At 45.7% G+C, this 24,685-nt stretch overlaps 1 protein-coding gene across 1 annotated transcript; it reads left to right on the top strand.

The window, feature by feature from the left end:
• MOGAT2 (monoacylglycerol O-acyltransferase 2) lies at positions 1-24,671 on the top strand. The gene is made up of 6 exons (XM_039710872.1): positions 1-94; positions 9,006-9,184; positions 20,132-20,336; positions 21,741-21,915; positions 22,067-22,266; positions 24,298-24,671. The coding sequence occupies exons 1-6, from the start codon at positions 1-3 to the stop codon at positions 24,450-24,452; spliced, it is 1,008 nt and encodes a 335-aa protein (XP_039566806.1). The 3' UTR covers positions 24,453-24,671.
• The last annotated feature ends 14 nt before the right edge of the window (positions 24,672-24,685 follow it).

Raw genomic sequence — 24,685 nt, 5'->3', positions numbered from 1 at the left:
ATGAAAGTTGAGTTTGCTCCGCTGTCTGTGCCACTTCAGAGAAGGCTTCAGACAGCATCAGTGGTTCAATGGGTCTTCAGCTTCCTAGGTCTAGGTAAGAGACATCTCTTTTTCCTTTTTCTGAGAGGTGGGAGAAGCTTTCCATAGAATTGCAGTATGGTTTGGTTTGGAAGGGACCTTAACGATCATCCAGTTACAATCCCCTACATTTTTATGAGAAACTATCAAAAATGTCCCTGGATAGTCTTCAATAGCTTAAGTTTGACTGAAAGGTGTTGTGGCTTCAGGTGAGGATGCCAGGAGAAGGAGGCTTATCAGGTACCTTATTAATCAGCTTCCAAGACATGCTTATCATGGCATGGTTATCATTGCACAGGGGGTGCTTGACAAGGAACCACTGCTTGGGGCTCTGCTCAAAGTCGGTGGTGATTTTGGGGGCTGCAGAATGCTGGTCTTGCTCTGGTTTGTACCACACCATGGTGCCTTTAGCATAATCATACAATCACAGACTGGTTTGGGTTGACAGAGACCTTGAAGATCATCGTGTTCCACCTCCTGCCATGGGCAAATACCCCTTCCACTAGACTGGTTTGCTCCAAGCCCTGTCCACCATGGCCTGGAACAGGGCCCCAGGGATGGGGCAGCCACAGCTTCTTTGAGAAATCTGTGCCAGCGGTTTTGGCTTCTTCTCACCACCTGATCAGAGCAGGATGGCACTAAGGAAGTGTATGGCTGATTGGCTGTGCATGGGAATATTTACAGGTCTTATGCAGCATCTAAAGTGGAGTGGGGTTTTCTGCTTCTATTGCTCTGTAGGTTTAGAGTTTTCATGTTTTAAGCTGTTGCTCTGCTTGGTGTTAGGAATGAGAAGTAGAATTACCATGCTTGAGGAATGGTACCTTAGTAGGAGTATTGGTGACTCTGCTTTTGTAGCCCTGGGAACAGACACTTCACTTTTTACAAATGCCCCTGCACATTCCAGAAGGTCATTTTTCCAAGAAAACCCAAACAGTTTGAGGAAAAGACACATTAGCAAACTGAGATGCAGACAAAGTCACTGCTTGGTGCAGGGCATCAGGTGCTGATGGAAATGACACACATGCTGTTTTGGATAGATTGCATAGGGAAATGATGATGGGAGACACAGAGGCACCTTATCAGGGAGTGCAAACTGCCTGGGGACATTTACAGCCCATCACGCTGGAAGGTGACATCGCAGGGTTTCCTAGTTTTATGGAAATAAAATATCAGAGGTAGGTTATCAGTGTAAAATGTCTGGGGCCATTTACAGCCCATCAGGAGCCAAGCTGAAAGGTAACATCACAGAGCTCCCCATTGTTAGGCCAGTTGTGAATCTCAGATGGGATGTGTGTAAAGCTCCTCCTTTGCTGTGGCAAGACAGTTGCTGGCTAGCCCAAAACACAGCAGATCTTTGTGTGTATCTGTGTTCTGGTACACAAACATCTCCAGAACTATACCTGCACAGAAAGCACAGGCTGTGCTTCAGACTCCCACTCAGTTTCTGGGATGGGCCCTTCCAAAATCTGCTACAGACCTGAGCCTGGATGGCCGCCTTTGCACCAGTATCTGATGGACTGGAGGACTGTGCAATACTGGTCCAGACAGGGTAGTGCTTTACATGTTTTTTGGTGTAGAATTGGCTCATGCTAAGTATCAGGAAAATTACTACATAAACACCAGAGGTTTATGTCCAAAAAGGACACAGAGGAGTCCTGTAACTTTATTCAAATAAAGGGAGAAGCCATGGGGCATTTCCCGGTGTCTCTCAAAATTTTAGAGGACACAGCCTCCTTTTTATTCTGATTTCCTGGGCACATTTCCCTCTCTCTTTCCTCATTGGTTGAGGTACTTGAGAGGTACAGACTTCCTGAAAAGCCTAATACCTAAGACACCCTTCTAATGTATTCTCCCCCAGCCCTTTTTTTTCTGTGTATCAATCAGTGGAATTCCTATGGAATTTACGGTTGTTCCCATTGTTTCTTTCATCTCTCAGTATCCAGTTTTCTTTATCAGCAGACCAACAGTGTATTTGTGAAGACAAATCTCATTCCACTTATCAATCAGTGGAATCTTTCCCATTGTTTCTTTTAGCTCTCTCAGTGCTAGTTTGATCTACTAGCAGACTCACCATTTCTTTGTGAAGACAAATCCCTCATTCCTTTCATAAGGATCACTCTTCTGAACTACAGCTTATCCCACTTTGTGCAATACAAGAGGTCAGGGGCCATTGCTGGTCACCAGGATGGATTAAGCTACCTTTTTTTTGGAAGAGAAGCACCAAACAGCCATTCTTGGTGCTATTGTGTACTTGTGTTATAAACCCTGAGGAGTCTCCCTGGGCAGAAGAGGTTCCACCTGTGATCAATATTCTAGTGAAGAAGAGATCCCACATGTGAACGACCTTCTGACACCAGAGAACAACTGGCAGGAGGAGACACCAACGTATTCTGGCAAGAGAGATGAAAATCTGGCAAGAGCCATGCAGTCTTGGACACAGCTGGCCAAAATGGGACATTCTGGAGTGCTCCATGATTCCCTCTCTGTCCCTGCCTCTGCATTTCCTTCCATAGTCCATGATTCAGTTGGGATGTGGTAGAGATGTGGTCACAGTGTTAACAGGCGATCCAACAGCACATCCCCATTTTCAGCATGGATGCAGTTGGGGCTTATGGAGCTTCAACAATGTTTTCCAATAAAACAATTTGTACTGGAGATTTTTCCCTTCTTGGTATTGGGAGCAAGCTGGCACTTGACTTAGGGATGGAAATAATTTCTAGAGCCAGCAGAATGACAGCAATGGCCAGGAGGGAGGAATCCTCTGCACTTGTAGGAGTTACTTGCAAACACAGGCTCTATCTCCTGCAGGGAAATGCAGCTTGCTCTGAATGAGGATGAGACCCAACCCACTCCTCCTCCTATGGCTGACCTTCAAGAGCTTATCATCTTTCCCGGGAAGAACTTGATTTGTTGTTTGGGGTTTTTTGTGTGGTTTTTCGGGTTTTTTGTTTGTTGGCTGGTTTGGGTTTTTGCATGTTTTGTTTGGTTTATTTTGGGGTTTGGTTTGTTTGGTTTCTTTTGGTGATACAATCTGAAACCAAAAGCAGCTAAGAAATGCTCTTAAGAGGGTCATTAGAAAGGTGATAACAAAACCTTATGAAGCAATTCCAGCAGGTTTGGTTCATTTTACAAAGCTTCTTTAAGCCTGGAGCTTTCCACCCAAAATATCCCAGTTTAACAACAGCATAAGCTAGATGCTAAGAGATACCCTTATTTTCATCCCATCACCTGCCAAACACCCTTTGTTGCACTGTTATAATCCTCAGGCACCGAGCTCAGACTTTCTGTGGGCAGGATTTAGCTGTCGGCTGCTCCTTTGTTTGGGAGACAAGCTTGTGCTTCTGCTGCCAGAAGAGGGCTTCTGAAACACCCATCTGGCCGCTGCACAGCCCTTGGCCAGAGATCACAGCAGCACTGACAGCAGGCAGCTGTTGCTATGGTTGTGCAAATGCATCCCCTAAGAAGCCAAGCACTGTGGGAGGGACTAATTTATTCCTGCAGGATGCTGGGTGAGGGCAGCAGCTTGGTCCCAGTGCTGGCAAGGAGCTCTGCTCCAGCATCCCTTGCAACAGGCAGGCATTGTCCATACTGCCAGTTTTCTTGAGGATGCTCCTGACAAGAGCATGGAGACAAAAGGTTCTATTTATTTCAGAGGCTAATGGGCTGCAGGGCATGGAGTGGGGACCCTAATTGCCTTCCCAGTACATGATCTGAGTACTGACCAGTGCCTCCTTGTAATGGAGTGGAACCAGGCTACTGCAGAAAACAAACCAGCAGGCTGATGCCCAAGCCTGCTGCACTGCTTCCTTCTGCCTCTCTCATTCCCACTCTCCACTGGGCATGGACACCCATCCAGACACACCATGCAGAACTATGAGTGCAGAGCTGAACCACGGCAATCAAACCCAGTGCAGGGCCAGTAGATCTGGGCATGCTGCCTCTGCAGACCCAGCATACCATACCCAGACTCTGAACCTTCGAGTCATCAGGGGTGGCTCAAAGGGCATGTATGTGGTACCAGCATGATCAGGCTTCCTTGGCAGCTGAGTGTAGTCCACAGCCTGCCCACATCAGCTGTGCCCAAGGGTGCACTATCTGTGTAGGTGGCCACAATCATGGACTCCAGGCTGGCACTGAGGACCTCAGCAACCTGTGTCTTGGAGGCAATCAAAGCCAGTTTGGATGGGACTTTGAACAACCTGGTTTAGTGGGAGGTATCCCTGCCCATGGCAGGGCAGTTGGAACTGGATGGTCTTTAAGACCCCTCTAACCCAATGCATTCTGTGATTCTGCAGTGATCTTGCAAACCCTCCTGGCAAGTGCAGTATGAATCTGACTCATTTTGGGGCTGATGTGGTAAAAAAAATCTCTTTCTGTGGGCTGCAGTTTTCCCTATTTCAGGCTGATCTAGCAAATTTTGGGTTAAGAGCACTTTGATGGGACGGGGTCCCTGCTTAGACCTGGCCAGAGAAGTTCTCCATGTGCTTTGAAACCTGCAGCTCCTTTGGAACCCATGGCTTACTTGGAGCCCATGGCATATTTGTGCTCCCTGTGATATGGCCATTTTCTTGTCCAGAGACGATTTTACAGCTCACAGCAAAACTCAGCATAAGAAATCCACCACTTAGTTTTTGCTTCTTTGAAGCAAAGAAGCTCTGAACTTCTTTGAAGGAATCGAGCCCAGGAAACCAATTGACCTGTGGGAAAGAAAACCAAAACCAAACAAACCATCAAATACACACTGATGTGTCTTTTCTTTGCTGAGTCTCATACAGCCATGGAGATGTGAGATGCTGGGTCCTTGACCATGAAAAGTTGCTGAACCCCTGCTCAACAGGTGCACTGCAGAGTCCAGAACCATCCTATGAATGCTTCATCCAGAGCCCAACCTCACCATGGACAACTATAGAGAAACCTTCCTGAATCTAGACTCATGAGAAAGTGCAAGATTTAGGGCCTGCATATTGCATTTCTTCTTGCCAGGGACCCTTTGGTTTTAGTTTTGGTTTGAAGCAGTCTCCACTTTCCATGACAGTGTAGACAGTGCAGCAACTAATCTCAGCCCAGCCTAGAATTATCTGTTTTCAGATAAGATGCATCTTCAATGACCTCCATGATGCCCTTAACCCTGCTCTTACAGCTCTTGTCTGCCTTGAAAGAGCTCTGTGTAAGGGCTTAAGCCATTTTATAGCAATTTAGCATATACCATTGGGCTATAGCACAGGAGTCCAGAAGTCAGCAATGGAGAGAGATGGGGAAGAGTGAATCAGTGATCAGAATCCAAATTTACTGTGGGATACAAATGCTTGTGTACTATTTTAGGGAGCCTAGTAATGTGTACTACAATGATGAGGTTAAAATCACATACACAAACTTATGCATATCACAACATCTCTTGCTTGCAGAGTTTAATGAAATTTTCTTTTTCCAGTAAACCTTTCTGATTGAATCTTCTTGCAATCTAGGTCAAATTTTCAAAGTTCCATTTGCTTTTGACAAGGCATCCTGTTATCAAATCTCTTGTGCTAACCAGGTCCAAAGTCCATCATCTGTTTTTTGTCTCCCAACATCCCAACATCTCCCCCTTTCCTTTCAACCAAAACCACTCCTTTAATGGCCATAATAATTAATCTATGCACAAATTGAAAGGTATCATGATTAATAGAATTACTATCAAAATTATAATATACATACCTGTCTTAAAAAGAATCTTTTAGTTAAAAAACTCCAACCCTAAAAGGCTCAGGCTTGATCTTTATAAATTAAAACATTCCTGATGGCAGCTGCAGGGGCGGAGGCAATACTGGATTTAGAAAGGCTGCCAGAAGTATAATTGCAGCAAAAGGTTTGGTTCTTTTACACACAGGGTGATAAGGAGAAACATTTTTAGCCTGATTCCTATCTGTGCATTTAAAATCAACACAAAAATCTAATTTCACAGAACCCAGGAACTCTAATTCTTGGGGTTCCAAGGGTGTTTCAGGAGGGTAAGGGATCAAATTTGATGTGATTTGATTTGCTTTCAAAATTTTTAGTGTCAATATTAGTGTAAAGTTCTGGTGGAGCTATATCCAGACCTGCAGAAGGAAGAGATGAGGATCTTGTCTGTTTGCAACCTCAGACCTGTTTGCAACTCAAACCTGCCCATTTCTTCTGAGCAGTGGGACCAGTGGTGATGGACTTAGTCTGGGGACCTGACTTGACTTTTGGAACACACTAATAGAGCTCTGTGGAAAATGTATGGCCACTGGTAGTGCACAAAGTGTTAATGTCCAGACAGTGGTATGGAGTTGTTCCTCCCCATCAAATTACAGATCATAAATAACCAGGTGCCTGCCTAAGGCCGGAATTCGTTTGGATGCAGATTTAATTGTACATTTTCTGGAACCTTCAGGTCTCTTTGGTCCCATCCACAGTAACTTTCAGACTGACAGTCCATTCTCAGACAGGAATGGGTCCCTTTCCCACAGAGCACCAAAAGGTTTCAAAAGGACAAACCCCTCCCCCCCCAAACCTTGAAATTGAGTGAAGGTCACTGAATGCAAATTTTGCTCTGGGGAAAGAAAAAATTTGAATTGCAAATGAATTGAGGAAGAAATTAATAATTATATAATTGTGAGATAAAGCATGGATTTGGTCCAGAACTACTCCTTCACTTTGTAGAATGTACTTTGAGCTTTGCACAGTATGATAAAAAAGAGAATTAGGCACTGCACTTTTGCAGCAGATCTTATGACTGGGTTCCTAGGTGAAGTAAAATTGTGTTTATCATGTGGACCCTGGAGCTGCAGCTCATGTTCTATGTAGTTCTTGAGAGTTACAAAGTCTGTGTCTGTGGCATCTGAAAACGAAGTGTGAGCAGCAGGTTGAGGGAGGGGATTATCTTGCTCTGTTCCACTTTTCTGGGACTCCAGTTGGAGTGGGTCCAGAGGAGGCCTCAGAGATGCTTCAAGGGCTGGAGCCCCTCTCTTCTGGAGACAGGCTGGGAGAGCTGGGAGTGTTCAGCCTGGAGAAGGGAAGGCACCAGGCCGACCTTAGAGTCTCCTCCAGTGCTATAGGGGCTCCAAGGGAGCTGGAGAGGGATTTTGGACAAGGGCCTGGAGGGACAGGACAAGGGGGAATGGCTTCCCGCTGCCAGAGGGCAGGGTTAGGTGGCATATTGGGGAGAAATTCTTGGCTGTGAGGGTGGTGAGGCCCTGGCACAGGTTGCTCAGAGAAACTGTGACTGCCACATCCTTGGAAGTGTCCAAACCAGATTTGAGAGGACTTTTATGATTCCATTAAAAGTGCAGCACCAGGTGTGAGCAGTGGTTCTTTCTGACCTGCATGATGCATTACAGGTTAGACCTGTTGCTTTGCCGAGAGCTACAGGTTTTTTCGCACTGCAAAATTCTTAATGCCTACCCTGGTGCTTGCTGCAGTGTCTCTACTTATAGGAAGACATGCAGTCCCATTTCAGCTTTAAGGGGATTTAGGGTCTTGTTAGATTATTGCACTTTTTTTCCCCATAGGAATTATTGGTACCATCATGAGGGTGTTCTAAAAAAGGGCAAGGATTTGCTTTTTCATGCAAAGCTTCGTAATCAGGGTGACTTATCACAAAAAAAAAAAAAAAGCTACAAACATGATCTACTTATTTATCCTTAAGTGAAAGCAAACAGGAGCTACATGAAGGTCTTAGATGAGAGCATTCTATTCCATGTCTCTGACTGGCCTTAGCTGAGAGAAGGTGGAGAGAGCAGGTATCAGGTGACTCCCAAAGGTGGAAAAGACGTCTCAGAGCATGAGGATGTGGATGCATCTATATCACAGCTGAAGCTGAGCAGGGCATTGCCATCCTCATATCTTCCAGCCTTGGGAAGATCTGAAATGAAGACCCAAAGTAGAACAAAATATACAAAAAGTTATGTAATCCATCAGCTGGGGAAGGCAAAGGACTTGGATGAATCTTTGGGTTTTCTTCAGCTCAGTCTTTCCCTTCAAACGCAATACCAAGGGTTCCAGAGGGACAGATGGAGAGGACACAGCACTTCCCAGGCACACATCTGCTCTGCCAGGTGGCAGCTTGGTGGCCATCATCACTTTCCAGCATCTGCAGACACACAGTTTTGGGCTTGGGTAGGATTTTATGTATCAAGTGATGTTTGTTTGCACAGATACTTTTGTTCTCTTGTTTCTATGCCAAAACACAGGGTATAAGGGAGATGGGAGGTAGAGGTCAAAGCTGGCACTAACTGGATAAAGTCCCAAGTCATGGAAGTCATAGAGAATAAAATAGAGCATTCTTATAAAATCCATTATGACACCAAGTTGAGAGAACTGAAAATCCTCTGGAGTCCAAGATTAGAAGTGGAGGAAAGGGTCCAAAATCAATAATAAAAAACTCACTAAAGAGTTAAATCTTATCAATGGGTATATATCATGGACACAATTAAAATGGAGAATCATTAGCTCAAGATAAAGCTACTGGGGACTGTACAGACTGGACATAGCACCCTTTCTGCTGCCATTGCAAAATATCAGGTGTCACCAGGGGGTATTAACAGGAGTTTTGGGGTAAAACAAGGCCATTATCGTTGCAGAGATCAGTCTGACTCCAGAGAAAAGCAAGACAGCAAAGGGATAGAGAGCTGATCCATGAGAACACTGAGACTGGAGTGAGATTCATCAGTCTTTTGGGAAGAGGGGGACATGGTGGCCTTTGGAGAAATTGGTGGTTGCTACAAGGGAGGTGCTTGGTGCTTTTTCAGGCTCCTGGGGCAGATAGAAAAGAAACTACCTCTGCATCAGAGGTGCCTTTACACTGATAAAATCAGCAGCAAGCCCAGTGGAGGCTCCATCCCAGGACCAAAATTCCTCCCAAATGAACCACTCCTCCCAAAGTCCACCTAATCCAACTGTCAAGTCACTGCTGGCTTTTCTTTCAGCACAGTGCTGTACTGCTGCCTTCATCGCCCTCTTCTTCACTCGTTTTTGGCTGGTCAGTGCCCTCTATGCTGCATGGTGGTTAATAGACAGGGAGAAACCCAGAAAGGGTGGGCGACGGATCCCCGTCTTCCGGAACTGCATCGTTTGGAGGTACATGAGGGACTATTTCCCTGTCACGGTAAGTGCCACCAGTCCATTGGCTCTTCAGTGTTTCAGGGACCAGCTTTTTCTTTGGAGTCTGGATACAGTCTGCAGCCAGCAGTCATAGCATGGGGTGCTGGGAGCCTGGTGTTGAAGGACAATCTTCCCAGCTCCCAGATTACTCAAAGGCACAGTAACAAATGGGGATTACCATTTTTACAAACCGCATGCTTCAATCACCTGGCTTTTCCATGCCTATTTAATATTGCTGCATTCCAGCTGTTAGGGAAATCTCACCTTTGTTTTCCATGTCTATATTGCAACATTGCTGCCCTTCAGGTTGCTCAGAATTTACCCAGTGGGCATAGGGCCAAGTTTTAACCAAAATCCAAGAGATCCTGGGTGGTCTGCAGTGTCAATATCCCGTTCTGCTGAGGAGGAGGATGGATGGGTAAAGCTGGGGGTGCACTGGGCAGTCTCAGAGAGCTGCTGTTCTCTTGAGAGGGACTTCTGTGACATTCCCTGATTTACTTAGTGTGTGTGGCTGGCTTTGCCCTTACTCTTTTATCTGGTGTCCCCTTGGCATGGTATGGATTCATGGAGCAGCAGCAAGTCCTGCCTCAGAGCCATTATAAGTTGGTACAAATCAGCAATGCAGGAGAAGAGCTCATGGGTTGTGCAAGGAAGAGAGCTTCAAGGATAGACCAGGCAATGGGAATGTCTAAAATAATTCCTTTAGGAATACATTGCGTATTGAGAGAACTCAGATGGGATGCACCCTGCTGGTCAGAGATCACCTGGAATCAGAAGCTGAGTGCTGCAGTCCAGGATAAAGAAGTTGGGAGCCCAAAACACCAAAGAACCCACCAGCCTAAAGGAAAAAAATAGGAATCCAGCCTGAGAGTCCATCCTGCATGGAGTAGGGCCTGGGATAAAGATTAGGGGGAGCCAGACCAAAATGAGGACCAGAGATGACATGCCCATCAGCTTTGCTGCTCAAACAGAAATAACCCTCTTTTCTGTCCTCATAAGATCACACCTGGAATACTGTGCACAGTTCTGGAGCCCCCATCAGAAGAAGGTTAAATGGCACTTCTGGGCCAAGTCCAGAGGAGAACACAAAGTCAGCAAGGGGACTGGAGCACCTGCCATATGGAAACAGCTGAGGAAGTTGGGGCTGTTTACCCTGGAGAATGTTGTGTGGATACCACACAGCACCTTCCAGTATCTGAAGGACCCTACAGGGAAGATGGAGGGATGCTGTTCATCAGGAACTATAGTGATGGAACAAGGGGGAATGGGTTCAAACTGTAAGAAAGCAGATTTAGATGGGATGTTGGGAAAAAATTCTTGGCTGTGAGAGTGGTGAGGCCCAGAGAAGCTTTGGCTGCCCCATCCCTGAAAGTGTCAAGGGCCAGGCTGGACAGGGCTTGGAGCAACCCAGTCTAGTGGAAGGTGTCCATTCCCATGGCAGGGAATGGAATTTTAAGGTACCTTTGATACTGAAATCAGCAAGAAAATAAACTTTCTAACACAATTTGAAGTGTTAGAAAGCAGGCATTCTTTATCTATGCAGGACATATTGCAAGGATGACTTATTTAATGTCTGTGATGAGGCAACATTATAATAATATATATTCATTAAAGTGTGTCTCCCAGCTAATACATAAACATCACTTTTTCTATAACTAATTTGCATGCAACTGCCTCCTACTGGAAAACATTTTATGATCCTGGAGGGTCCTCTAAAAGGATCTCTGGTGGTCCTATTCAGTGAATATTTCAATTTTAAACGTGACCTTTCCATGAACTTTTTATTTGGGCATGTGCTGTTGCTTCTTGTTACCTAACTTGCAAAAAAACCCCACTGTAGCCCTCTTTATCTGTTCTTGCACTGGTAAGCGACACTTATCATCCAGTGCGCATACCTTTACATCCTTTTATCTTTGTTTGCTAGTTAGTCTTTAAGCTCTATTCAGCAACTTCAGAGGAACTGAAAATTTCTATTCTCTATGTTATTTATCACATTGCAACCCAAACCATAAAATAACTCAACGATATATGTGACTGCAGTAATTATATGCAGTATATATTCTGTAATTATTTGTGGCTGTAAGCCACCACTTGTGAAGTGTTGGACCGACCTTTCTGCTGAAATTCAGCTGCCAGCTCAGCCCGGCAATGACCCTTTCTCCTGTTCCTTTCCAAAGAACATGGATCCCCACTCCTGAATGCCCCACTGTGTTCAGTGTCTGTCCTTTCTTGCAGGAGGACCACTAACACCAGTAGAGGGAGCATGGTATGGGGTTTGGCTGTAGCTCCCTGGGTGAGGGCCCAGAGGGCTCCACGGAGCCTTTCTCCCCACTTCTCTGGGAGAAAACAGAGGAAGTAACACAAAAGGACAGCAGAAAAATTTAGAAGAGATATAATATAGAGAGCATTATAACCAAGCAATCACATAATACTATTTCCCAAAAATATTTTCTCAGTCATAGAATTATGGAATCATTAAATGTTTTGGGTTGGAAGAGACCTCAATGATCATGCAATTCTAACCCCCCTACCATGAGCAGGGACACCTTCCACTAGACCAGGTTGCTCCAGCCCTGATCAACTTGGTTTTGAAAACATCCAGGCATGGGACAGCCACAGCTTCTCTGGACAACCTGTGCCAGGGCTTCAGCATCCACACAGCCAAGAATTTCTGCCCAATATCCCATCTAACCCTGTTTTCTGTCAGTGGGAAGCCATTCCCATTGTTCTGTTCCTCCAGGCCCTTGTCCAAAATCGCTCTCCAGCTCTCTTTAAGCCCCTTTAGCATGGGGCTAGAGCCACTGGCAGGGGCTCTAAGGTCTCACCTTCCTCAGGCTGAACACTTGCCCAAAGTCCCAGTACAAGAGACACGAGGAAGTGACATCTGGGGACACAGACTGGGTTGGTATTCAGGACTCTGGACTGTATTTGTGTGTAGCTGGAGTTTGTTAAGCCCTGGAGAATTAGGCATTCTGGGAAGATTAAGTATGACTCCTAATCCTACCAGATCCCAGCAGCAAACTTAGCATGGTCAAGTGTTTGGAGGCAGCAAGTGCTGCCTGCTGTCTTATTTTAGGAAACAGCTTTAAACATTGCTTTTAAGGGATCCCTGTGCATGTTTGCTGTCTAGGAAGCAAAGAGAGTTTTGGATGAGCATCTGGGCTTGTGAAGTGTGAATTTGCAGTGTGCTGCAGTACATGGAACATGCCAGTGCTGAGCTGAGCCAGGCCACTGCAGTGTGTACAAGGCACACCTTCTGCTGATACCAACTTTGCACAAGTACTATTTTGCTGTTGGATTTATCTCCCTTGGAACTGACTGCATTTTAATTAATGATTTGAGAATCAGAGTTAGGCAGGACCCAAATGAGCTTGAGTGTTTTGAAAAGTGGGATGAGTAAGAAATCAAGTCAGGGTCCAATGCATTGCCCAGGGAAGTTATTTCTGCTTAATTTCCCTGCATTTTAAACATATTCCAATCTGTTTATTTATTTATTAATTTATTTATTTTTAAATATACCCTCAGTATAGTCATCCAATTGGCCTGGAATTGTTTCAAAATAGTGTAGATGTGGCACTTGGGAACATGGTTTAGTGCTGGCCTTGGCAGTGCCGGGCTAATGGTTGGACTTGATGGTCTCAGAGGGCCTTTATGACCTAAATGAATCCATGATTCTTCAATTCCAATATATGACCGAGCTCAGCTGCATTATAATGTTGTGGAAGATATACCAAAGGGTTTAAAAGTAATCTGTTTGTGCTAGAGTATGTCTGAACAGATAACCTGCGATGCCTGCTGTGTTGATGTTGCCTAGAGAATAATTTTGGATGCTGTGGATTGCTTTATCTATGCTATGTTCAAAAAGCAGTCAGTAATCTGTCTGCTGCTGCCCAAACCCTATCTCCATTTTCATAATCCCTTCCTCATCATTTATCAGTGCATCTTTACAATGAAGGATACACCCAGCTTCACAGAAAAAACAAATTCTGTCCCCACGCCAAGTGAGTGGACATCACTGCTTTTCCTCCCCAGCCCCATCCCATCCTCCCTCTTACAGCCATGGTGCTTTGGTAACCTCAGATGTGGAAGGTGAAATGGGGAAAGTGTGAGCACAGGCTTGACAATATCTATTTTTACCACAGTCCTCAAACAGCAGTCACCATCTTGCTGACTGAAAATTGGTGCTGGATGCTTGGCTTAGGCAAGCCATCTCCGCTTTGGATCACACAATGTGGGTTATGAGTCCCTTCTACCAAATTAAGGTCTCAGATAATTTTGAGGACTGTTGTGGTTTTTTAGGTTTCTCAGTGATTTTTTTCCCCCCTTTGTTATCAGGGAGACGCTGGAAGGGGTAGAGGGTGGCTTTTTGGGTGAATAGTTAGGGATCAAGACACAAAAGGAAGTCTCCTGGCATTCCAGTGGAATTTTTGTGGGGATGGGGAGTTTCTGGCTGGGGGCGTGGGCTTTTCCGTTCAACATTTTCCGGGAGTTGTGGCGTGATGCCACCCACCACAAGCTGTGATCTCGGACCCGAGACTTGGTGGCGGTGGGTCTGACCTTCCTGCCCTCCTTCTTCCATGAGGGGACCGAGGACAGCGGCCGCGGGGTGCCGAGAGTTTGCGTACTCGGCTCCAGGACTTTGCTGCGCTGCAGTTCGCCACTACGGTCGAATCTGCCGGCTTCCCCTGCTTCTGCCAGATGCTCCGATCGAACGCTGCCCATGAGTTTGCAAAAGGAGCGATTTCCTCCCTTCTCTCCCGGCGCCTGAGGGGATCGTGGCGGAGGCGCTCCCCGCCTCTCCAGGGCGGCCCGGGCCTCCTGCCGGCCGTGGTCATTACTACACCGCTTTTTTTTTTTTTTTTTTTTCTCTGAAAGCCGTGTAATTTTGAAATTACATTAATTTGGAGAGAGGGGTGTTTTCTTCCCGTTCCAGTAAGGTTCCCACCTTCCTTGGCAGACGTTTGTCTTTTAAATCACGACAGGGACGTATTTTGTTTTCAATTACTGTCACCACTCAGAGCACCCCAGCAGGGATAATCATGCCAGCTTTATTCAGGGCAGCCTGGAAAGAACATGCTGTACAGGGAAGGTCCCTGTGGTCGTTGCCACACTGTTTTCTCCTTGACATTTCTTACAAGATTATATCTAAGTGCCAGGTGGATCTTGTTGAATGCAGAAACCTCTGTCATTGTGCTTGTGGTGTTGCCGGTGTTACTGGTTTTTGTTAGCTTAACTAAAATGAGTTGTTGGAGAATTCGTTGAACCCTTGAAGCTGTAATTTGGGAAGACTTCATCCTATGGCTCATTCATTCTCATCACGGCACAAACGGAGGTTTGTGTTTGTTTGTGCTGCTGACGGAGGTTATTTGAGTGTGCTGCAGTTCTCGGGTATTGCAAGGCACTGTAAAGGGGACACTTCCAGTTCATGTAAACCAATGCCGGCCTGGAATGTTTCCTTTCTTTTCACAGAAGAGTGGTACTATTTGTAACTGAGGACTTGTGCACTGCCCATGACATCAAATATAATTTCTGATTTCCAGAGGTCTTGACTGTTCCCTTTGCTTCCTTCTCTTGGCTGGAAGAGGGATTGTCAGGGAAAAAGAAAATCATGGCCAAATGGCCCAAAGTCCCCAGGCTATCATTTTTTGAGGAACTTCTCTGTCCCGTGTGTTGGCCCTCTCCTTTCTGTTCTGGAGTGTCCTTAAGTAAGAGGGGTGTCATAATTTAAATTTAGGTGCCATTGCTGGTTCCCTGTTTTCAAGGAGTTTTGGCCTGGCTGATTAGATCCCAGCCGCTTCCCCAGCCACAGCTCCCACCCGTCCGTAGCACTGGGGTCGTGTAACCATTTGTAGGGCCCAGGAGACATGTTAACCCTTTCAGTGCTTCAATCCTCCCCCGAGTGAGAGAAAGGAACAAGATACAAGCATGTAAAGGAACAACATGAAGACATCGAGGTCAGTGAAGAAGAAGTCAAGTCCCAGATGGGAGGGATGGGGAGACGCCTTGGTCTTGGGGCTGAAATCCTCTTGTAAGCTATGGAGAAAAATGCTCTTTTCCCCTATAATGCATGAAACTATGGGGAGATGAAGGGTTCAAATGGATATTGAGCAAAGGCCTCCATGCTAAAGTAAGCAGATGTGAAAGTAGTTGTGATCCCATGAGAAGTTTGAACAGAGAAAGAGATAAGAGTAGTCTGGTGCCCCAGGAAAAAAAGATCTCTGTTCTCAGGGATGAAGATGATTTTAAAGATAGGTGATGAGAACTTTTCCCTTTGAACAGCTCATCTTTAAAACAATACCCCATAAGTCGACATGGCCCATCGACAAGCTGTGGGAAAGCTTGTGGAAATGGGAAGGACTTCATGATGGCAGGATTCCCCAGGTGGCTGCTATTTGTGAGGAAATTGACAGCCACGAGAGGACTGTTTTCTTTCCTCTTGTGGAAAATCCCCATAACATTAACAAGAGGGACTTCTTTCCCTAAGTGAACTGAAGAAAGACATTATTTTAGAGACGGTAAACTGACTGGAAATTTTAGATTTTGTTTCTTTACATTGTCAGTGGGAAAGAAAAGGTGGGGAGATGAAAAGTGTTCTGAAGGGCTTGTTTTGATTCTTACTACCTTTTTTCTTTTAGTTACTTTTAATAAAATTTTCTTTATACCCTTTTAAGGTTTTGAGCCTGCTTTGCTTTTCTCCTAATCCTGTCTCACAGCAGGAAGTGAGTGCACTGGTAATTGATCAGCACCAAGCCCACCATACTCTTTGGTGCATTGGCCGGGAAAATCTCAAAATTGGGGAAATCTGAAATTGGTGAACCAAAACCACTACAAGGGGGACCATGGCTGAGATCAATTGGATAACTGTGTCCCACCATCTGTAATACTAATCCAGTGGATAAAGGAAGTCCTACAAGAGGAAGGGAGAACTTGGGCATTTACCCAGCTTTGGGAGTGAGGGTGGTGAAGTCCCATCCAAACTCAATTTAAATCCACCTGGCTGGTGGAGTCTCCAATATTTGCTGCAAATATTCTCCAATATTTGCTGCAAATGCAGCTCTGACCTGACATTGTGGCACCAGGAGGAAACCTCAGGGCTCAAAGATCTCACTGTTTCCAACTGTGCCTCTCAAACTCTCACCATTGCTGGGACCTGAAATCCATCCTCCTCAGCAGCTGCTGGTGATACTCAGATACTTGCCCTTCCTTTTGTCTCCCATCCAGACACTCTTGGGTGGGTGACCTGCTTCTTCTCAGTTTGGCACAACTTGTCTTCTTCTGGTTGGGTTTCTTGGATATCTTTGTTGGGCTTCTTCCCACAGAGAAACTGACTGCATGTTCCATCCTGCAAGAGATTATTTTGGGAGGTGTCCCTGGAGAGGTAGAGACAAGAGGATTTATTTAGTACAAAGTTGAAAGTTTTATCCTACTTAAGAGCAGATTACTGACCATGACATCCATGGAAACAGAGTTTGGGACCAGAGTAGGGTAGAAAAGCAGTAGCAACTCAGTTTGGGAGACTTTAAATGAAGAAGCCAGGAGCTTGCTGGTCAGGTCTCCTAACGTCTCCTCCATCACATCTTCCTCTGCTCTCTGAGTGACTGGGGGTAGGTAATGCTGTACTGCTCCTTATCTCCCACCTTATGTTCATCAATCCTTAAGGATGCAATGCAATGGCACATCAGTGTCCTCCATGACTATATGCCCCGCAACATGAGAGTTTTCTTTTGTGGAAAAGACAACTCATTTGAGGCAAGATGGATAGTCCCACTCCTTGGCACCTCAAGCCCATTCCATTTGGCAGTTTGGCTGGACAGCAGGAAGGGGAGGCTGTGCAGAGTCATATTATTAACTTTCCTGGAAGTTTGGGAATGGAGACTGACCTCTGCCAGGTGGAGGGGGTTCCATTTGGCAGTTTGGCTGGACAGCAGGAAGGGGAGGCTGTGCAGAGTATGTTATTTACCTTCCTGGAAGTTTAGGAAAGGAGATTGACCTCTGCCGGGTGGAGGGGAAAGGAGTGAGACAGTGGGAACAATCCAGAAGGGAAGATGGAGTTTCTGTATTGAAGAGCTTCCAGAGGGAAAAGGGTAGAGTCTAGACCTACAGTGTCTAGAGACTTTGCCTAAGTCTCTCCTCTGCTACAGAGGAGAGCTGAAAACAGCTTTCCTTCTCAGCTTTGTACAAGCTCTCTGATTTCTCTGTGAGTTTTGGCCAAATCATCCAGATGTGAGCAGGCTCTGTGACAAAATGAGGACCTTCTTTCCTCAGGGCTACTGCAGGGGACAGCAGTTACAGAAACATTACCCAGATACACCAAACTTGAGGGACTCAACTGCTACCTTCCAGCTGCCCATGGCTTAGACCAGGGTGTCAAAAATCACAGATTCAAATACTGGGTGATATTGGAAGAGAACTGTAGAGGTCAACATGCCCAACCCACCGCTCAAGCAGGGCCACCCAGAGCCAGTTGCCAAGGACTGTATCTTACCACAGAATCACAAAATGGTTTGGGTTGGAAGGGGCCTTAAAACTGATCCTTGTTGGATCAGTTTTACAAGGACACTTCCACTAGACCAAGTTGCTCTAAGCCCCATCCAGCCTGGTCTGAACACCTCCAAGAATGGGGAAGCCACAGCTTCTCTGGGCAACCTGTGCCAGGGCCTCACTATTCTTATCATAAAAAATTTCTTCCTCATAGCTAGTTTTAATAATCCCTGTCTTAGTTTAAAACCATTCTCCCTTTTCTTACCACTCCAAGCACAATCCTTTGTTCTTTCCTTTCTGTCCTCCCTCCTCTTTCATTGGGATGAGCACCAAGACAGCAGCTGGATGTTTCTTAAGGAGTGTTTTTACAGATGTATGGTGTCTTAGCACAAGGCAAACTCTCCCATCAAGGCAATTTGCCCACTCAGTGGCTACCCTCTTGCGTCACCCTTCCCCCTTCTTGTCTCCCTGCTTATAAATCACTTGGAGATGAAACGTTGTTTGGAAGCTGAAGATGAATGCAGGAACCATTGATGCAAGCTGAGATTACTCAAAAAAGAGCAAACGGTGGCAGTGGCGGAGGCCTTGGGCACTTAGTGACTCAGCCATCTGTCTCTCTGCCTGCCTAGAGACCTCTGCACCTGGGCAGTAGTGGGACTTGGTTTGTCCATTCCCCTCATTAGGAGCAGCTTGAATGGGCACATGTACAGTCAACAGCGCTTTCAGACAGGCGGAAAATGAGTCATGATGAAAGAAAGTAAAATATACTCTCATTATTAACCTGCAGTTCTAGCAGCTTCTAGGAAAACACAGGCACCATTAACTGCACCCTGAGTGCAGATGGAATCAGGGTACTTGGAGGGGTGGCACTTAAATGCCTAGGGCTTTGGTTGTTCTTGAGCACAAATGCCTTTGAGTTGTCTAGAAAGGCATGGTGGCTCTGTTATAATCACAGAATTGTTCAGGTTGGAAAAGCCCTCTAAGACCATTGAGTCCAACTGTGCCCCAGCACAATTGCAAATGTCACTTAATCACGTCCCCAAGTGCCACATCTACATATTTTTGAACAATTTCAGGGACTGTGGTCCCACCACTTCCCCAGTCACCTCATTTCAATGTCTGACCACCCTTTCAGTAACGAAATGATGTGATGACTAACCTTGGAAAGATTATCCTTCCCTGCTGCTGTGAGCACAAATGCCACTTAATCATGTCCCCAAGTGCCACATCTACATATTTTTGAACAATTTCAGGGACTGTGGTCCCACCACTTCCCCAGTCACCTCATTTCAATGTCTGACCACCCTTTCAGTAGCGAAATGATGTGATGACTAATCTTGGAAAGATTCATCCTTCCCTGCTGCTGTGAGTGTCCTCAGCATCCACAGAAATGGTGCAGAGATTTCAGCATTCAGTTTTGCCTACTTCTGCCTGGGCTATGCACATGCTGGCTGATGTTGGCATCAAGGTTTTCTTGGTGCTAGAGTTGGAGGGTGGGTTTCACACCACCTCCTCTCCCCTGTGCAGTCCATAACAAGTGCAATGGAGATCAAATCCCATTGTCCCTTATCTCCCTTTAACCATCCACTCTTGTTCTGTGGTACCCTTTCTCTCATGCAGCATATACCAGGCTTGAATATCACTTTCAGGTTGGCTGAGGATTTTAACAAGCTGCTTAGTCAGCCCTCAAGGGCTGGCCATGAGCTGGACTGTGTCTGCAATCCATGCTGCCCATCCCTAAAATGCTGGGCATGGGCATTCTCCGTTCCCTCCCGCCGAAGATGCAGCAGCCTTGGGCAGACATCCACTGCTCTTTGATGGATCTGGGCACCCAACACAGGCACAAACATCTGGCATCCTTCAGGCTTTCCCCAGTGGCAAGGAAACCATCAGCTTCTCTGTTAGATGTCTTTAGAATTAGATTTCAGTTTACCCTATCTGAAAACATCCTGGAATCACCTGGCACATGCTTCAGGACAGGATAAACCTTTGATCCATACCAAGTTGTTGTGTGGGACACATGATTGTGTTGTGTAGTAGGTCTACCAGAGTGATTATGTACTCACTCTGTTGTTCTGGTTGTTTCTCTGTTATCTGGTGGATCAAGAGGTACTGTGTGGAAGAAATCACCCTTTTCTCATTTCCCCCCAATATCAGAAAATTTATTGGAGGACATTTTAAACAAAATTGGTTCCCAGTAGCACCTAGACCAGTTCAAGGCAACATAATGAACTGTGCCATTAGAAAAGTCATTTTAGGCCAATGGGTAGGAGGAGATGGAAATACAGTCAATGAAATACATCTCAGTGAAAAATGGGGGAGTTGTTCCAGTTAACCTTTTTCAATAGAAAGGCCTGGTGGGTGCAAGACACTCCCCTCCAGGAATACCTTATCTTCATAGCCCGTGTTCCACCCTGCTGAGGTTGCAGCATTAACTCTGACTGCTTTTTGGCTTCATCTCTGTGCCTAGTTGGTGAAGACAGCAGAGCTGGACCCTCGGCAGAACTACCTGGTGGGATTTCATCCCCACGGAGTCCTGGCAACTGGAGCCTTTATCAATTTCTGCACAGAGGCATCTGGCTTTTCCATACTCTTCCCAGGCATCACTCCTCACCTGATGATGCTTTCCCTGTGGTTTCGCTTCCCGTTCTTCAGGGACTATGTGATGAGTGGAGGTAAGGAGCAAGGGCCTCTGGCAAGCAGTGGTATGTTTGAGGAACATAGAGTGAAAATGCATGGGGAAGAGGAGTCAAGGGTCTGTTTTCCCTCATCTGGGGCCAATTGGATCCCATTCATGGACACAGCTGTTTAAGATGGCAACCCAAAACCTCTGAAGTTAAAAATTGCCCTGCTTGCTGTTATCTCTGTTGTTCAACTCCATAAATGGTCTCTGTGCTCAGGGCATCACTGTGCAGGTGCTGTGTAACAGCAAAATGCAGAGCAAATAGTGAACAGAAATGCTGAGAGCTGCAGGCCAGGATGTTCCTGTATTTCTTTCCATAAAAATTATATTCAGGCTTGAAATTGTGAGGAAAAAGATGCTTTTTCTGAAGCATCTGCTGCTTCCCTGGAAGCAGCATCCAGGGACAGAGGATGAAAATAGTAGCTCATCCTGCTGCAATGGAATGTGGCAGTGGGGAAGATGTAGTGAAAAGGAATAGGAAAAGGGACAGGTAAAAAATAAACTGAGAGAGGTGAAAGGGAGTTTTGAGAGATTTTTGGACACCGTCAGGATGACCTCCATCTCTCAGCAGTGGGCTTGGCAATGGTCTCTTCTCCAGCTGAATGTGGGCAGAATTCAGTAGGCTAAACATAGGTATCCAGTTATCTGATGTACCCCAGGGCATCCATTACCCTGTTTTCCACATAAACTCTGGCTCCTGCTGCCAGAGTATTTACATGGAGAGGAAGAAATCCAAACAGTGAGATATATGAGACACTTATGACCCAAGTGAAGGAAGGTTTAGTCACTGTAATGTCAGAGTTGGGTGCATAACTAATTTTCAGGTCAATTGAATCCATTTTGTAATGAGGTTTTAATGTGCAAATTATTTCAGCCCCTGAAAAAAGGATTTTTTTAAGCTAAAAAATATTGTTAAAACAATGTTGATTTGTCATTTCTGAATTAAAGATGTCTATCTTATTCGAGTAAACAACACCAGAGGACCAAATCCTTAATCAAATTCCATTTTCAATTAGTACCATCCACTGAAACATATGTGTGTTTTGACCTAAAGCAAATGTTTCTCTGATGTCAGAATTATTCAGAATTGGACACAGTCTCACTTGAAAACAAATTGAAACAGATTTTTTTCTAGTACTCAAGTGCAGGTAGTTTTGTGTTTATTTTTTTTCTTAAATTTTTCCCTCAGTTCTGAGCCAGAAAGCAGATAGATAATTGTGTACTCACCCAGCAGAGCTGTGTGCAAATCTAGCACCTTTTAAGGGAGTTGACCTGAGGTTTTCAGCTCTGAAAATAAAGTTTTTAGCACCTCTCCAGAGACGGATTTTGGGGGGAAAAAGTGCCGAGCAAACCACAGACAGGTGGGTTTTACTTTTAATTTCTCTCTGCTCTCCAGGCCTCATCCCCTCTGACAAGGAGAGTGCATCCTACGTGCTGCAGAAGCCAGAGGGTGGGAACTTGCTGGTCATCATTGTTGGTGGGGCACAGGAGGCCCTGGATGCCCATCCAGGATCCTACACCTTGCTGCTGAAGAACAGGAAGGGATTTGTGCGCCTGGCCATCCAGCATGGGTGATGCAGGGGGTGGCCTCCAGGGGTGCTGAGGGAGGGGTGCTCAGCTCTGCAGCTGGTTAATGGGGTGGTTCTGTTTTGGGGAGGAATTAAGGGGTTTTGGAATGGGGTTTGCTAATCATGACACCCTATTGGTTTTGATTCCCTGCAGCACGCCCCTGGTCCCTGCCTTTTCCTTTGGGGAGAATGATGTCTTTGATCAGGTGAAGAATCCCAAGGGCTCCTGGCTGAGGAAGATTCAGCATTGCCTCCAGCAGATCATGGGCATCTCCCTTCCCCTCTTCCATGCACGAGGCATCTTCCAGTACAGCTTTGGGGTGATACCCTACCGACGGCCCATCTGCACTGTGGGTGAGTCAGTCCACAGAACTCTGACATGATGCCAGACACACTCAGGCTGGCCAAACTGGGGAATCAGGGACAGTCCCTGGGTTGTGTCATCCTTCTGCCAGGCTGAAGCCTCATGCCAGAGAGCACAAGCAGTGGTAGGCTAGAAATGTGCTGCAAAGCAGCATTCCAAACTGTTCGTGTGTCTCACTGTTTTGGCAATCTGGTTTGATGTCATGACAGATCCCAGCCCATCTGGGCTGTGCTGTGAAAAGCCCCAGAGCAAATGTGGCCAAGCTCATCGCTCCTGTGAGATGCAGACAACCCCAGCACCACAATGTGGTGACAAAAAACACTGCAATAAGGTTGCATTAAACATCTTCCAAGGCAGTTTTACAAACACAAGTAGGACCAGCAGGTCAAGGGAGAGGATTCTGCTCCTCTTCCCCAGTCAGGTGAGACCCCCTCATGCAGTGCTGCCTCCAGCTCTAGGGCACGAACATCAGAAAGATGGGGAGCTGCTGGAAAGCTCCAAGCCTTTGGAGCATCTGGGAGACAGGCTGGGAGAGCTGGGGACATTCAGCCTGGAGAAGAGAAGGCTCTGGGGAGACTTTAGAGCCCCTGCCAGTGCCTAAAGGTCCTCCAAGAAAGAGGGAATTTGAAGGGCAAATTTGAAGGGAATTTGAAGGGGGATTTTGGAAAAGGTCATGGAGTAACAGGATAGCAGGGTTAGATGGATATTGGGAAGAAATGCTTGGCTGTGAGGCCCTGGCACAGGTTGCCCAGAGAAGCTGTGGCTGCCCCTCTTCTCTGGAAATATTCAATGGCAGCTGGGACAGGGCTAGAGCAACCTAGTCTAGTGGAGAGTGTCTCTATTCAAGCTAGGGGGATGGAATGACATGATCTTTATGTCACTCCCAAGCCAAACCATTCTGTGATTCTCCGAACACTCAAGCAGTTTGCAGCTTTGCTCACTGTCCTGTGCAGACACATGTGCAAATCCAAACCTATTTGCCTGTGAGGAAGATGAACAATTTTGACCAGAGACCATGTCCACGGGAGACCAAATTTCAAGAAAATCTTTGGTTTTGAATAAGTTTTCCAAAATCTCCGTGCTTGGTCCACCAGTGTGGCTTGATGCTCTGTGAATGAATTTAATTTAAGATGTTGTTTGGAATGGTTAGAGCTTATACCACTGATTAAGTTTGACAACAAGCAATTACTTCTAATTGTATTACAACTTGTTTGGATTGTCTCAATGGTTTTATAAGCTGTATAGTATCACATGGGCTCTTCACTAATTGGATGAAGAATAGCCTTATAACATGTTGAAACCCTCTGTCACTTGACAAAAACAATTTGAGTAAGAGACCAGAGCAAAAGAAGTACCTCGTGGATCTTCTCTGTCTCCTGCTCCTGGTAGCTCTGGGAGATGGAAAGGCTCTTCTAAAGACAGGAATCAAAATAACTAGATTTTCTGTTGAATAAAATGTGATTTTTAAAAGATAAGTAAGTACTGGATTCCTAATAAAAATCAGATATTTCACAGAATCTTTAATCTGAGCTAAGTGGAAGCACCTTCAATGCAAGTGTATTTAAATAGTGTGGGGCTCCCCTGTTTCTCACTTTCCCCATTTGCAATGCAGATTCCCAGGCACATGTGGAAACAACTTGGAAAACCCAACCCAAATATTATCCTGTCTTTATATTATGTTTATCTGCAGCACATCTGAGAGCTGAGAAGCAGCTCTTGGGACTGCATTGGGATACAGCACTTCTTACTTCAAAAGGCTACACAGAGGTTCTTTGACATTAGCCAGCTTTGCAGATGAATAAACTGAGGCAAGGACCAGTGTGATCCTGGAGACAAAGAGCTTGGTCAGGATCTGAGCCACAATCCCTCCTTGGTTGTGCTATCTCCCAGGCTCCAGGAAATAACTGGTCCTGCTGACCTGTCCATCCAGGATAGGCTGACCTCAGCTCTGTGCTAGGGTGAGCAAAGTGTTCAGAGACACCTGACACTGGCTCCTCCTAACACCTGTACTTCTTTTCCAGTTGGGAAGCCAATTCCAGTGCAGAAGAAGCACAGACCCTCTGATGAAGAAGTTGATGAAATCCATCAAAAATACCTAAATGCGTTGTCCGAGCTCTTTGAGAAGCACAAAGCTAAATACAATGTCCCAGAAGACAGCCACCTGGAATTTATATAGAGTGCCTAAGCGAGGTGAAACCATGGAGATCAAGCTCCAAGTTTTCTCCTTCACTGGAACCACTTCACAACCTCAACATAGTCACACTTAACACATAGTCTGTATAGCATAGGGAAAACAACTTGATTTTCCCAGTAATGCATGGGTGTAGAGCCAGTTTTTCTTTTTTTTCTCCATGTAGAACACATACAAGATAAAAAAGAGAAGAAAAACATCCCATCTGTGGTCAGCTC

Source organism: Passer montanus, unplaced genomic scaffold, assembly GCF_014805655.1.
Source record: "Passer montanus isolate IOZ18808 unplaced genomic scaffold, ASM1480565v1 scaffold236, whole genome shotgun sequence".
NCBI lineage: Eukaryota > Metazoa > Chordata > Aves > Passeriformes > Passeridae > Passer > Passer montanus.
This window is presented reverse-complemented; position numbering and strand designations above follow the sequence as displayed.